This window comes from Cydia splendana, chromosome 6 (assembly GCF_910591565.1).
Source record: "Cydia splendana chromosome 6, ilCydSple1.2, whole genome shotgun sequence".
NCBI lineage: Eukaryota > Metazoa > Arthropoda > Insecta > Lepidoptera > Tortricidae > Cydia > Cydia splendana.
In genome coordinates, this window is record NC_085965.1 from 993164 (window position 1) to 1010203 (window position 17040).

The 17040-nt window shown below is 38.2% G+C and overlaps 1 protein-coding gene across 1 annotated transcript in view; it reads left to right on the forward strand.

Annotated features, from left to right (window-relative positions):
* Positions 1-16350, forward strand: part of LOC134791243 (uncharacterized) — a 62271-nt gene extending 45921 nt beyond the window's left edge. The window contains exons 8-9 of the mRNA XM_063762224.1: positions 7244-7255; positions 7950-16350. Coding sequence (XP_063618294.1) covers positions 7244-7255; positions 7950-8161 — 224 coding nt within the window. The 3' untranslated portion in view covers positions 8162-16350. The remainder of the gene's footprint in view (positions 1-7243; positions 7256-7949) is intronic.
* Positions 16351-17040: the final 690 nt, after the last annotated feature.

The window sequence follows — 17040 nt, forward strand, 5'->3', positions numbered from 1 at the left end:
TATCTAGTTTTTATATCATTGAAAACATTAAAATATATCTGTATAAGTTTTATAGGCTGAGTAAAACATAAAATAAATGTAAAAAGGGGACGACACAATCTTACGGCTGCATGGGCTGAGAGCAGCGATCAAAGAGAAAGCCACAGATATAAAATATTTGACACCTAATGTACGGCATAGACTACACAGACAATTTTTAACAGTCCGGCCTGCGGAAACCAGAGTGCCTACCGCGAACCACGTTCGAAGTCTTGCCTCTCTTTCGCACTTGTAAATTCGTACGTATATGTGACAAGGAGGCAACACGTCGCACGTGGTTCGCGGTAGGCCCTCAGGCTCCAGGGGTTCAGCATTCATTGAGAGTGGAACTGTTCCTAATAGCAGCAACCAGACACCTTCTCCCGTCACAAAAACCGACGGTGGCCCGCGCGTAAGTTTCTGAAGCGCAATTTGGCCCTCAGGTAAAAAAGTTTGGAGACCCCTGCTCTAAACTAAATGAGGGCGACAGCGGCACGCGCGCGGGGGCGCGACTATGCGTTCAGAAATCTGATACAAAATTTTGAATTCTCGTTGAGAAATTTTAACTTTTTACTCTGAATACTTAACATGGCCAGAGGAGGGCCAGAGGCTGTATGGTTGCGCCTACTACAAGTTACTTATCATTTCGAAGTTTGTGCAGCTAATATAATTGAAATAGAACTTCACTTACAGGTAAGTTCGTTTAATTTCCAATTATACATTAAGATTGTTATTACTTATTTCTTCAGTTTAAGTGGATGTTGCTAACTTTGCTTCTATATGACATATGACTCATATGACACATACTGCTTTACACATCACTTATGAGGAAATTATCATGTTTCAAAATACACGATGATTTTTCATCGGTGATCAGGAGTAGAAAAATATTAATATCTAGCCCAAATTAAATTTATTAGTCTCACGCAATTATCTAATTGTTTAATTAATTAAAAGTTAAAACATAATTAAAACTAATAACCACCAAATACATGGTTATCCTACATGAAGTAACTACGATACGTCAAGTGCCATCGATATGGCGGGAAATTTGAAGGATATATGACTTTGTTTATGCAAATTCAAATTCAAATTCAAATTCAATTTCTTTAATGTTAAAATAACACATGTCAACAAAATCACAATAGAACTACGAAATATACAACTAACACTAAACACTCAACTACAAAACACTAACACTAAATTAAAAACACATAACCAGATCAAGGAAAGAAGAAGAAAATAGCTTAAACATCACAAATACATCACAAATGTCATTATTTACGAAATTATTTAATGTTAAATTTACTGTAGAATTCCTTAACCGTAAAAAATGCCTTATCAATTGACATGGAACGCATCTTTAAGTGGCTCCCGCTGCCGCCGCCGGCTGGAGGCCTCCCGCGCTGCAGCTGTCACTGTCATTATCATTACACATTATATATAAACTTAGCGTCCTGCATGTAAAATGTTAATCATTACAATAAAGTAATACCTAGTTATTCAGTTAGCATTATTATTTAATGTTACATGGTGCCGAAACCGGGAAAACCATCAAAATATGGCCGAAAACAAAACAGACGTCAACATAAAGCCGCCCAAACAATTCATCATAAACACCAGTGAAGATGTAGCGAAGGCGTGGAAGCTGTGGCTCCAACAATTCGAGTGGTATGCCATCGCTACAAACCTGGAAGGGAAAAAACCAACGGTGCAAGTGGCGGTATTCATGGCATGTATCGGACCTGACGCGGTGGTTATATACAATACGTTCAATCTTACAAGTGATGAGGAGTTACAATTACAAACCATTAAAGACAAATTTACAAATCATTTCACTCCAAAGATTAATGAATCATATGAAAGGTATATATTTAATACCATAATACAAAAAGAGGGCCAACCATTTGACGAATTTCTCACAGAACTTAAAAGTAAAGTAAAAAACCGGGCAAGTGCGAGTCGGACTCGCGCACGAAGTGTTCCGTACCATAATGCAAAAAAAAAAAAACGAAAAAAAAGCAAAAAAAAAACGGTCACCCATCCAAGTACTGACCACTCCCGACGTTGCTTAACTTTGGTCAAAAATCACGTTTGTTGTATGGGAGCCCCATTTAAATCTTTATTTTATTCTGTTTTTAGTATTTGTTGTTATAGCGGCAACAGAAATACATCATCTGTGAAAATTTCAACTGTCTAGCTATCACGGTTCGTGAGATACAGCCTGGTGACAGACGGACGGACGGACGGACGGACGGACGGACGGACGGACGGACGGACAGCGAAGTCTTAGTAATAGGGTCCCGTTTTACCCTTTGGGTACGGAACCCTAAAAACTGTGATTATGGTACCTTAGAAGACAGCCTCATTCGTGATAGAATTGTAGTAGGAGTAAGGAGCGACTCCCTTAGAGAGAAGTTGTTAGCTGAACAAGCCCTTACACTGCAAAAAACAATTGACCTCAGCCGCTCAGCGGAGCAAGTTAAAATGCAAGTAAAAAGTATGAAGCAGGCTCCTACTGTAGATGCGGTTACCTGGAACAATAAAAATACAAATATTAAGAAAAAAGAAGACAATATCAATATGAATAATAAGAAAAAAGAAGATAAAAGTGAAGAGACATTTCATTGTGGTAGATGTGACACTATGCCCGAAGAAACTGTCCTGCTTTTAAGAAAATATGCCTGAGATGTAACCGAAGAAACCATCTTACCAAATGTTGTAAAATAAAAACGGTGGACTCACTTCTCCAGAATGATGAATATGATAGTGAAGATGGATTCATGGTGTCATCTATAGATACTGATGATGATGATGTTGGTAAAGAAGACTGGTATGAGCCATTAACCTTACCTAATGGAGTCACAGTGATGTTCAAACTTGATTCAGGCAGTCGGTGCAATGTTATTAGCCGAGAAATAATGGATAGAACAAAATCACATCTCAGTCCATCAACAACCAGATACCTGACATCCTTTTCAAAGCATAAGATGCAAGTCATAGGTGAAGCAAAACTGATGACTATTAGTAAAGGACAGCAAAACCTGATTAAATACTATGTTGTTGATGAAAAAGTGACACCAATTCTTGGAAAGAAAACATGTGAAAAGTTAAATTTAGTAAAGAGAATTGATGCTATTACAATAAATGATGACTTGTTTGAAGGAATTGGTTGCCTGAAACAATACAAATATGATATTGATTTAGTAGACAATCCAAAGTTACCTATATGCCCAGCACGTAAAATTCCCCACACCATAAGAAAAAAAGTAAAAGATGAGTTGGATAGCATGGTCAAACAGAAAATAATTAAACCTGTGACAAAGCCTACACCAGCCGTTTCACCTATGGTTGTGGTGAAGAAAAATGACAAAATAAGACTGTGCTTAGATCCCTCAGACATAAACAAAAATTTAAAAAGAAGACATTACCCACTTAATACTCTTGAAGAAATTGCTGCCAGAATTCATGGCTCGAAATGGTTCACACTGCTAGACTGCAGAAAAGGATTTTGGCAACTGCAAGTGACTCACCGCACATCAGAATATCTCACGTTTAGTACACCCTTTGGAAGATATTCTTGCTTAAGAATGCCCTTCGGCTTAGCATCAGCTCCAGAAGTCTTCCAGCAAGTTATGAGCTCACTCTTAGCGGACCTGGAAAATACAGAAGTGTCAATGGATGATGTACTTCTACATGCTGCCAGTAAAGACGAATTAGAGAAGACTACACAAAAAGTACTGGAAAAGTTTAGAAATGCAGGTCTTAAACTTAATAAAGAAAAGTGTGTATTCAGTACACAAGAAGTCAAATACTAGTGAAGGCTTAAAGCCCGACCCAGAAAAAATAGAAACCATCACAAAAATTAAGAGACCAGAAAATATAAAAGAACTGCAACGGTTTCTAGGGTTAATTACCTACTTATCAAAATTCATAAAAAATATGGCAGATATTACTAGCCCCCTGAGACTATTATTACACAAAGATGTAGAATGGGTTTGGGATCAACCGCAAGAAGAAGCGTTCACCAAATTAAAAGAGCTGCTAAAAAACCCACCTGTTCTGGGATTTTATGATCCTCAAGCACCAATTTTGCTCTCAGTTGATGCTAGTAGTTATGCCTGTGGTGGTGTAATGATCCAAAAAGAAAAACCTATTGCTTACTGTGCTAAATCTTTCACTAAAACTGAGCAGGGCTACAGTCAATTGGAAAAAGAGGCCAATGCAATCTTAGTGGCTTGTAAAAAATTTCATAACTATATCTGGGGTTGCAAGGACTTAACAATAGAATCTGATCATAAACCTTTAGAAACAATTTTCAAAAAACCACTTACCAGTGCACCACCAAGACTGCAAAGAATGTTATACCAGATTTTGCCATATAATCCCAAAGTGACATATAAAAAAGGTTCAGAGATGTATGTAGCTGATACTTTGAGTCGAGATTGTGAGAAGCTAAACTGCGAAGATGTTAACTCTGAAAACTTGCAAATATGTGCTATTGTGCCATTTTCAAAAAACCGCAGAGAAGAAATCAAACAAGAAATTGAGAATAGCAGTGAGTTGAGAAACTTGAAACAAATTATACAAGATGGCTGGCCTGCAAAAATGGGGCAATTACCAGATAACTTAAAAAAATACTGGCACTATAGAGAAACGCTCAGTGTATATAACGACCTCATTTTCAAAAACGACAGGGTACTAGTACCCATATCAATGGTATCACTAGTGATGAAACAATGCCACCTGGGTCATAAAGGTATTCAAGGCACAATACGGCTCGCCCGCGACAACGTATTTTGGCCAGGTATGACTACGGATTTAGTCAATTACACGAAATCTTGTACAACATGTGCAAAAGTACAAAAAGATAATCCAATGGAGCCTATTGTTGTACAAACAGCACCAGAACGCCCTTGGAGTCTCGTGGCAACGGATTTATTTCATTTGAAAGGCAAAGACTATATAGTGATAGCAGATGGCTACTCAGGTTTCTTTGACCTTAAGGAACTGAAAAGAGTTACCAGCCTTGACATAATTGACAATCTGAAATCTTGGTTTGCGACATTTGGAATTCCTGATATACTATTGACTGATGGTGGTAAACAATATGACTGCCAAGAGTTTAGACAATTCAGAAAGGAATGGAACTTTGAACACAGAATATCAAGTCCACACTTTCCTCGCTCCAACGGATTAGCGGAACGCTATGTTCAAGAAGCTAAAAATTTAATGAAAAAATGTATGGAAGACAATACAGATTTACAATTAGCGTTACTGCATCACAGGAACACACCCCGACTAGATCTTGGGTCACCAGCACAAAGGATGTTTAATAGAAGGACTAAAACCTTACTTCCTACAAACAGTAAACTCTTTATACCAAAAATAATTAGAAATGTCACTAAACAATTACAAAAAATTAAAGAAGAAGAAAAGACATATGCAGACAGAGGAAAAAAGGTAAATAAAAAGTTTGTTAGTAATGAAAACGTGATGCTACGAAAAGGTCATCAAAACTGGGTTCCAGCAAAAATAGTGACAGAAGAAGGTCACCGAGCCTACAAAGTAGAGACTGATGATGGTGCAATTTATAAAAGAAACTCCTGGCACCTTAAACCAACAGCTAATTACACAGAACTGGCCACAGAAGCTCCAGAGCCAGGAACAGAAGATCCAGACACTGTTGGACAGCCATTACCTACAGACCAGTCACCAGTCCCTGTAGTGCAGCCGTCACCTATATCACCAGCAAAACCCACACTAACTGTGCAGAGTCCAGAACCACAGCCGCTGGTGACAGCTCCTCAACCTAGAAGTACCCGCAGTGGGCGGATAGTGATCCAGCCTGCTAGGTATCACTGAAAAGGAAGGATGACATGGAACGCATCTTTAAGTGGCTCCCGCTGCCGCCGCCGGCTGGAGGCCTCCCGCGCTGCAGCTGTCACTGTCATTACACATTATATATAAACTTAGCGTCGTGCATGTAAAATGTTAATCATTACAATAAAGTAATACCTAGTTATTCAGTTAGCATTATTATTTAATGTTACATCAATTAAATATGCTTTCAACTTCTCAACAAACAGGTCATAAGAAGCCGCCTCTTTAATCTCACGGCTCAGGCTGTTAAAGATTTTAATTGCATATGACAATGACAAGTTATTACTCATAAATTATCAATTGCCATTAAGTTTGTAAAGAGGCTATAAGTAACTCATAAATACCGATTAGTAGAGTAACAAGGATTTTAGGATAAATATGAACTCAAAATTAAAATTATGATAAAATAAAAAACAAGTTTGTTTCCGTGTAATTACGACTTCAACGTGATCTACATCAATTACTGAGTTAGAAAAAAATGTTCCTGATCACCGATTAAAAATCATCGTGTACCGTGTAATTCTTCGTCATTATCCTCACAGCTGAGGGTCGTGACCACCATAAGTAGCTCTATCTGTAAGAAGTCTCCAGGCTGCTCTGTTCTGAGCCTGATGAAGTGCGGACTGTGTGCTACTATTAATTGCCTCCAGGAGAGGATCCGTCCAGCGAGTTGGAGCTCTGCCTCTACTTCTTGTTCCCTCGACACGGCCAATCATTATGTTTTTCTCGAGGTTGTGTGGTTCTCGTCTCGCCACGTGTCCAAACAAAGAAAGAGCTCTCCGCAAGTAGACTACAGAGAGAGGAGTGAGGACTTTTAGTTTGCTTCGGATTGAAGCATTGGTGCGGCGTTCAGTCCACGACACTCCCAGTATTTCACGCCAGCACCACATCTCGAATCCGTCAATCCTATCAATCCTATTGCATCGTGTATAATTCAACCTAAATAATGAAAAAAAAAAAACTCTTTGATCCCTCCTAAGAAGAAAAAGCTTTTTCCCGAATAGGTGATGTGAAAAGGTATGTTTGTACAGTCAAGAACACATTTGCCCTGTCGTTAACTGTGCGTGTCTCCTCTCCAGCAACTTCCCGCCTCGCCCGACTAAATTGTGAACGAACTGACTGTCCTCCGTGGTATTTCCGGACCGCTACGACTTCAAACCTTTAAGAACATAGCGAACTCCCATCTTAAAAACCGGAAACGCACTTGCAACACTTGTAATGTTAGGTACAGGTGTCCATGGGTGTCAGTGCCTACCATATGATAGTAGATTTTTCCATCACGTAGCGTTAAAAATAAAGTAGAGTCACCTAAATTTCATGACAATCTATCTTTTCTTTTCAGACTTACCGTCAGGTCAGTAAATTGATGCAATATAATACATTTATGATCATTTTATATCAAGTAAGTACCTACACTATATCCGCATCAACTTTGATAGAGTTAGACCAAGAAAAGTCTGCAGCGATTTTGATAGATCACGCAGTGCAAGTGTTATTTATACGTCATAATTTCATAGAAGTTTGTCAAGCGGACCCCAGCCTCTCATGAGCCGTGGCAAAATGCCGGGATAACGCGAGGAAGAAGGAAGGAATTTCATAGAAGTTTGACGTTTAAAATGACACTTGCACTGCGTGGGCTATCAAAATCGCTGCAGACTTTTCTTGGTCTAACTCTATAAGTTTCAAAGGAAATCTTAAGTTAAGACGAAAGTGGAGGACCCGGGCGAAATCGCCTTTTCATACAAACGTAGTTCCCATTTTCCTCTCTGGATATTGACACTATGGAAAATATTTTTACATAATTTGATGTATATTAACCATAGTTATGCCCCTACGTTTGAGTTTTTTCGATTTCTAATTATTAGGTAGGTACCTATAAAAGCATAAATTTACAAATTTGTATGAAATCTGTTTTTCGCTCCTAATTTTTACTATAATCACAAAATCGAAAAAATCAAACTTAGGGGCATAGCTATGGTTAATAATGTTAATTAACCTATTAATAATAGATTATATTTATTATTAGATATAAACGTATCTATTATTAGGTTTCGTCGTAAACCAATTGTCTCCGTGCAAAGACCTTAGACTGGGCATGGTGCGGTCGCTAGTGACCAGCCCCACCGACGTGCCCGGGATCATGGCGCGGCTCACGCCCGTCAACGAGCGCTACATCTCGATGGTCGACTACGCGGGCGTGCAGCAGGGGAACGGGACACACTTCGGGAACGTATCATTTCTTACCAGGGAAGAGTACTAAGACTACTCTAAACTTGAAAAAAAAAAAAATTTTTTTTTTTTTAATTAATAGACAAGGAAACAGGACAAAGAGTTTACTGAACGGATGAAAATTATGTAAAACATAGTTTGTAATAATATAAATGACAAAAAAAAAGAAAAAGAAAAAGAGAGAGAAAATAAACACGCGTGTGTTTTGTTTTATTATCATATTATTTCATTCGGTAAGGTCATCATGGGCGTAAACTAAAACAAATACTGTTCATGCAGACATGTGAGATGTAAAACACTATACCTACACAGCTCTTTCAATCGAGATTTAGTCTAATAAATAGTAAACGTAGGTACTTACTTACACTTTACTCTAAATACCCTCCTTCTCCCACTTAATCAACGTTAGGGAGCCTAACGTGTAAAAGCGTAGTTACAATAAATGTAAGCAAATATTGAAAGCCGTATAACTTAGTTAATTTAGTTAATAAGTAAAATGATGATATGTGAAGAGCGATTACAGCGGCAGTTAAGCCCTAGGGGGCTTTGTTCGCTGTCATATTTTGTTAAATGTAGGTATATTAATAAAATAAAAAATAAATATCTTTATTTCAGAATATTAAAAAATTCCATACAATATTGTTAGTATCATATCATTATAGCTACATGTTAGTTATGTGTATATGCCTTGTGTTAATAAATAAATGAAAAAAATAAAAAATTGGCGGTATTTTATAAGTAAGGCTCCTTTCCCATGATTAAGACGGTAATAGTACTAGCACTATCAATCGAGCTGAACAGTATTTAAAGTAAAGTGTAAGTAAGTTTAGTATTTATTTGATTCAAACTCGATTGAAAGAGAACCGGCCCGATTCGAACTTTAATATACCTACGTCAATTAATAGATCTAGAAACGATCACGGACCTAGAGAGTAAACCGGACAGAGTACATTAGCCAAAAAGTGTGTCCACATGAGAAGTCAAGGTGGGCCGTTGCATCTCTTTCTAATTAGGGTGACCATAAGTCATATGTATGTGGGATAATAGGATAACATTGAATATATAGTTTGGCCAGGATCTTTTGTTATTCGTGCATAGTTATAGAGAATCATACTGTATTTTCGCTGTACTAGTATTATGGTCTGAAAAGGGATGGATATAGTTTTTTTCTCTTCTTTAAAACGCTTCACACAACCTTAGGCACTTAATTTAGTTGTTCTAAAAGCTGTTGCTAATAGGCGCACTGGACCACGAACATGGTGGATCGTCAGGAATGTGGTCCGCCGTAACGTCTGTCAAGAACACGGGTATGAGTGAGAGAGATAGAGAGACAGATATGGTGACAGAACCAGAGGGTCTACCGCGAACCAAGTTCGACGTGTTGCCTCTCTGTCACACTTACGTACGAATTTACAAGTGCGACAGAGAGACAAAATGTCGAAAGTGGTTTGGGGTAGGCCCTCAGGGCAGTGGGGGATTTACAGTTTTTGCCGTCCTAGGCCCCAGGCCCTGTAGCAAGCACTAGACGCCCCTTTCTCAGCACCCATCATATAGACTGCCCCTAGGCCCGGGCCTATTCGGCCTTAGAGCAAATCCGCCACTGCCTCAGGGTCGCGTGGATCCGCTACGCCCGTTTGTTATAGTTTTTAACTAGGACGCTTGTCACTGGAGCATAAATTAAATTAAAAAAATAAATATCATTTATTATCAGGCGACTAAGGCCCATAGATACATACCTTACAAACTAACATACGTACAATAGTAAAAATCTTACAAGCTAAAAATTATTTCGGTGTCACCGAAAACCATAAACACCGAAGTTCGCAAATTGCGAGCATCTTTCTCTGTCACTGTAATTACTCCTTTATAGGAGTAAAAGAGAAAGATGCCCGTAATTTGCGAACTTCGGTGTTCACGGTGGTAGGCCATCTGTGCGAAAAGAGAAGAGTCATGAAATGTAAAGAAACTAGTGATGTGCCGTTCCCAGTAAATTTTCCAAAGAGGGTAAGCCCTCATTCGCACGAGCGCTTTTTCAACGCGCGTTAAAAAAGCGCGTTAGAATGAAACAAATGGAAACATGTGTATTTGTTCACACGATGGTGGTGGCGCTTTTTATCAAGCCTTGTTATTTTTTTTCGACTTTAAGCGTTGGTCGTTAAATCGAATTTAGCGTGTGAACGGATTCAACCCCTTTTGTAACGCGCGTTGAAAAAGCGCTCGTGCTTATGAGGGCTAAATTCCCAGTAACGTTTCTGGTATCGTCCCAAAAGGCAGTAAATTACGATAAACTTCTATTTTTCTTTTATTATCTATGTGCTTTTTTATTATTATAACAATTTATAAATGTGTCTGTAATGTTTAAGGACTTTGGATTTCAATTTTTGCAATTATTTATTCTGTATTGGCTCTCATTTCACCAATTTAAACATGCCGAAATAAATACATACCTATTTATGAAAACTTACGTTTAAGTACGTAATAAGAATTGTGTAAAACCATAAAGGAAGTGGTAAAACTGGTTCTCATCGTGCCGACATCATGGTCACCCTAATGAGTTTGACAATGTCTAACTTGTATTTTTATCGTAAAATGTAATAATTGTGGCTTCCTTGTGAAACGATATTACACAATCAGAAATTATTTCACTCCCACAACCTTTAACGCAACATTTCTTCACCATTTTTAAGAAATTTTGCATTCACGTGTTTTGTAAATATGTCATCAGGTTAGGGATACCAATTAATATTCAAACTTACTACTACAATGTCTACCATATCAAAATTAGTGTTTTTTATTGTTGTGCACATGCTTGGTTAAATCAGTTAATAATATTGACATCATAATTATTTATTTATTTATTTATTTATTTATTTAAACTTTATTGCACAAAATACAAATAAAATGTACAAATGGCGGACTTAATGCCTAAAGGCATTCTCTACCAGTCAACCATAGGGCTAAACAGAGATGTAATAAAAATGGTGCAAGAAGAAGAGTAAGAGAATTCAATTAGGAACTATTGCAAACAACTGAAAAACATAATAAACTACATATACAATACACAGATAAAAATAATAAAATATATACAATGAATATACTACTACATAATTCTCACATACATACTAATATATTACGATGGATACTACCTACTCATACTCTTGTTTCAGCAGATGTTTATGCAGCATCCTCTTAAAAGCAAATTTGCTCGGGGCTTGTCTTATGTTGAGAGGGAGTGAATTCCAGAGACGACTCGCCTGGACAGCGAAGGAATTAGTCATGAAACCAGTATGGTGAGCAGGAACTGAAAGTTTGAGAATACGAGAGGTTCGCAGCTCACAGCCTGGGCGAGGGGTGTCAAACACGAACTTATTCTTAAGATATTTAGGAGCAAAAGGCTCAAACATAATAGAAAATAGAGTACAAAGTATTCTGAGGCATCTACGGCGACGGATAGAGAGCCAATTGAGTTGGCGGCGGTAGAAGGAAATACGATCATATTTACGCAGGCCAAAGATGAATCGTATGCCATTGTTGAGGAGACGTTCTAGTTTGTTAAGGGACTCTTGAGTGGCGTTCGTTGTACACACATCACCATAATCAATAATTGGCAAAATCAACGCCTGTACCAACATCTTTTTCGTGCTAACTGGTAGGAAATTCTTAAACTTATAGAGAGATCTTAATGTTCCTGAAACCTTTCTGCTCACATCCGCCATATGGCCGCTCCAGGAAAAGGTAGAATCAAAAATTAACCCTAAATTTTTAACCTTTGCGCTCACAGGAATAATAGCCTCATCAAACAGGATCGGTGCGATAGAAACTGAATTAAGCTTAGAGATTTGCCGCTGGCTTCCCAAAACTATGGCTTGGCACTTGGCTGGGTTGACACTAATCCCAAAACTGTCAGACCATTCCGCGATGCGATCCAGATCATTGTTAAGCAACGAGATGGCCGTGTTTATCTCGTTCACGTTAGCTTGAGCGTACAGCTGCAGGTCGTCGGCGTACAGATGATAGGAGCAACGAATATTGGTGGTAATTAGGTTGATAAACACAGAAAATAAAAAGGGAGAAAGAATACCTCCCTGAGGGACTCCAGTGTCTAGCGCACACCAATCAGACAGTGAGCGGCCAGCACGAACTGCCTGGACACGATCTGACAAATAGGAGGAAAACCATTTTGTTGCCTCTGAAGACACACGCAAGTGAGTCAAAGTAGCGAGTAGTAGGTCATGGTCAACCACATTGAAGGCGTTAGAGAAATCTATAAGCACCAGCACCGTAACGTTACCAGCTTCCATCCCAAGTCGAATATCCTCGGCAACTTTAAGAAGTGCTGTGGTGGTACTGTGACCGGCTCGGAAACCAGACTGAAGTGGTGACAAGAGATTATACTGGTGAATAAACTTCGAAATTTGTTTATGGGCCGCTGCCTCGAGAATTTTAGATAGAAATGGAAGGATAGAGATCGGCCGAAAATGAGTGAGAGAACTGGGGTTATTAATTTTAGGTAGAGGAATGACAAAGGCCTTACGCCAACAAGAAGGAAAAACCCCAGTGCACAAAGATGTATTAATAATATGCGAAAGTACCGGCAGAATATAATCAAGAATGTGGATGACCATAACTCGACTCACGCTATCATGACCCACAGCCTTAGACTTAATGGACAAAATAATTTTGCGGATTTCTTCAAGAGATACAGGACTAAAGACAAAAGAATCGATATCGGGAGCAGAGAAAGAAGCAATAAGGGATAAAGTTTTAAATTTTACTATTGAGTTGAGGGATGTGGTTTTAGCAAAGTGAGTATTTAATTGGTCTAAAGTGAAAGAAGTAGAATCCACGTCACCTTTAGTTTTACCGATACCAAGTGACCTTAGGAATTTCCATGTGTCAGCTAAAGAGGAAGATAAAATATTTTCATGGATGTAACGGCGCTTCGCAGCTCTCACCATCTGGTTACAGCGGTTTCTCGCAGCTTTAAAATGAACCCAGCTCGCATCACACCGATCTCGCTTGTAAGCCCGAAACGCTTTATCACGCCTAGACATGGCCATCCGAACATCCCTAGTGATCCACGGAGCAGGTGGCCGCTTCAGCTTTACTGCACGAACTGGTGCATGAACATCGAATAGATTTAGGAGAGTGGTATTGAAGTTGGCTACTTTTTCATCTACCGTCGGTGCATCATAAGTGGCAGCCCAGTCGGCACAAGCGGCAAACAAATTTACATTATTTACAAATTTCCTAAAAGATATCAGAACCGTACTCTGAATATAGCACTTAAATAATATAAGAAGGTATTTAATTTCAGTAGTATATTGATATAAATACTACCACAATGGTATATTTTTAACATTGGCAACATGTGCGAGTGAGACACCGCGGCCCACCTTTGCTATCTCAAGTGGACCGTTTTCTCTGTACTGGTACGAACGTCTTTCTGGCTCTGTGATAAGGTTCAATTTAGTATGGCAAAAAAAGTGACAGTTCACTCCTTCTTATAACTCCATGATCGTTTCTAGATCTATCATAGTCTAATAAAACATACTGGTCTTCTCTTCCCAGAGTGACACAAGCCTACGTCACAATAACATTGCCACTTTATATAGCGCTATCGCATATTATCATATAGCGCTGTCGCATGATGACGTAGGCTTGTGTCAGTCACGTGACCACGAAAAGATGGGAGGAGAGTACCAGGCGGAGTATATTATTATACCATGAGATCTATTAATTGACGTAGGTATATTAAAGTTCGAATCGGGCCGATTCTCTTTCAATCGATTTTGAATCATATAAATACTAAACTTACTTACACTTTACTTTAAATACTGTTCAGCTCGATTGATAGTGCTACTATTACCGTCTTAAGCTGCGTATCCACTAGAGGCAAACTCAGGTCGAGCAGCCTCAACTTGAACCAAACAGCCTCAGTTTGAGGCTGCTCGTTCTGAGGCAAAGGCTCGAGGCACGTTGTGATCAGCTCGAGGCGAATCGCTTCAGCTTGATCCGCAACGTGTGCAGTTTAAAGCCAAAACGCGTCGATCGTCTCCATCAAATGCACGGCTCGGACTGAGGCTCCTTTGAGCACGGTAAAAAAAACCGACAAAATATGGCTCGGCTCGCGGCCACGAATTTGCTTCGTGTCGCGGCGAGCCTCAGGTTGAGCAAGCGTCTCCACTTGCGCGGCCTCGGGGCGAGGCAGCCGCTCGACGCGAGGCTGCCTCTAATGGATACGCGGCTTTAATCATGGGAAAGGAGCCTTACTTATAAAATACCGCCAATTTTTTATTTTTTTCATAAATATATTAACACAAAGCATATACACATAGCTAACATGTAGCTGTAATGATATGATACTAACAATATTCTATGGAATTTTTTAATATTCTGAAATAAAGATATTTATTTTTTATTTTTTAATATACATTTAACAAAATATGACAGCGAACAAAGCCCCTAGGGCTTAACTGCCGCTGTAATCGCTCTTCACATATCATCATTCTTTTTACTTATTAACTAAATTAACTAAGATATACGGCTTTCAATATTTGCTTACATTTATTGTAACTACGCTTTTAGGCGTTAGGCTCCCTCACATTAATTAAGTTGGAGAAGGAGGGTATTTAGAGTAAAGTGTAAGTAAGTACCTACGTTTACTATTTATTTGACTAAATCTCGATTGAAAGAGCTGTGTAGGTATAGTAGATTGTTAACCAAGGGTTGAAAGGCACCCATTTCTGTCGAGGTAGTTTGGCGCTCGAACGCAGTGAGAGCGCCAATAGTCCGAGACAGAAACGGTGCCTTTCACCCGAGTTAAACACTCTACTTTTCATATTGAATGCGAGGAAACCAAACAAGACAAGGCAATTTCGCAAAATCAGTAATTGAAGTACATAACAAACCTACGGCCATGATTTTTTCCTTAGGACTTACTTGCAATCGGAGACTTTACATGCGTGAAGATTAATCACCCCTAACGAAAATCATTTAGATTGCAATATTTACGAAAACACACATTTTTTTACAAACTACAACAATTTTAAAATAATTTGTTCATTATAGTATGAAAATCAGCGGGATTGCCTCGTACTTTTTTAATTTTATACTTTTTCGTTCTAAAAGCCGCAACAGACTACCGGACCGCACCGCGACCATGGTGCGCCGCACCACGTCATAATATAATAAAAGTATTTTTAATATTAAATAACAATTTAATTAATAATATAAGAAACTTTTATCTTGTATTTTATTTTATTTTAATGAATATAGTTCTAAATAACTTTAAAAACCAATTTAATATCGTACAAACGTTTAACTGTGGCTGTATAAGATTCTGCCTTTGCTCATTTACGCAAGCGTAAGGTTTAAAAAAATATTTTTGGTGTATTCCTTTTGGTTCCCGCTTTATGAAATCGAGTAAATAGAATTCAACGAAAGAAATCAAGAATAATTTGTTTTTAACAAATTACTTACATCATTTTTTATAAAAAAAGGATCAACGTGGGATTTGTAAAATTAAAGAATTACCAATTGTTCCAGACGAGGAAATAAAGACACTATTTTTCCATTTTGTTTCCACCCAGTTGTTCATGGGACGGGGACGCAGAGGAGTACACCACTTTTCTGCGCTAGAGCATAAACGTATCACTTTCTGCGCACCTTTTAGAACAACAACGACCCACTTTCAGAGCATGAGATATGAAATTTTTTTTTAAATCGTACTTGGAACCTATAATGCTCTAGTGGAGAAACGTATCATTTTCTGCACACCTTTTAGAACAACAACGATCCTCTTTCAGAGCATGAGAAATGAAATAGTGTTTTACATCTCACATGTCTGCATGAACAGTATTTGTTTTAGTTTACGCCCAGATGACCTTATCGAATGAAATAATATGATAATAAAACAAAACACACGCGTGTTTATTTTCTCTCTCTTTTTCTATGCCAAATAATAATAGTAGCAATAATAATAGTTTGTAATATTATATAAATGACTATAACTAATTTATATAATATTACAAACCAGGGAAGAATACTGAATGGATGGAAATTTTGTAAAACAATAGTTAGTAATATTATATACCTACTTAAAATAGTTATAGTCATTTATATTATTACAAACTATGTTTTACATAATTTTCATCCATTCAGTAAACTCTTTGTCCTGTTTCCTTATATATCGATTAAACTTTTTTTCCCACAAACCTATTATTGTGTTTATGTTATGGCATTATTTTAATTTAGTTAGATGTTTTACCGTATCTCGGGACCTTGGGGTCTCGAGCCTTTGGGAGGCGTGCGAAGCCAACATCGCAGAGGCCCTTTAAGACAAGTTAGATGTCATGTAGAACGCCTGCTGGAACCCATTCAAGGGCACAGCAATAGATACCCGTGAACCGGTCTCAGTAGGCATTAGAGCTATATTGTAACAAAATTGGAAAGAGTTCAGGGCTATGGATTATGGATGAAGATTACGACCTGTTCACAGCAAATAGATAAAAGATAGGGTAATTGCGTCAGTTTACCGTCCAGTGTCAGTTTCCGTCCACTATACGGATTAGCAAATAATACATTTCATTTTTAATTTGCTACTTGCGAAATAAATATAATGTTTATGTGGATAGATAAATTGTTTAGATATTAAGGATTGCAATAAGTCCAAATTTATGGAGCAATGAAGATTTATATCCAAAATTCGTCAAGTGGACGAAAACTAGAGCCTGACAAAAACTAGCGCAATGACCCTAGTAAGTATGTTGTCATGTTCTCAGTACAAAATTAAATAATCAACCCGTAGCCATTTTGGTGGTGGGCAAGCTGTGTATATATGTGTGCGTTTTTAGCATGTTTTTAGGGATGTGGGTGGACTTGCCGATTTAAATCGATAATCTCTACGCA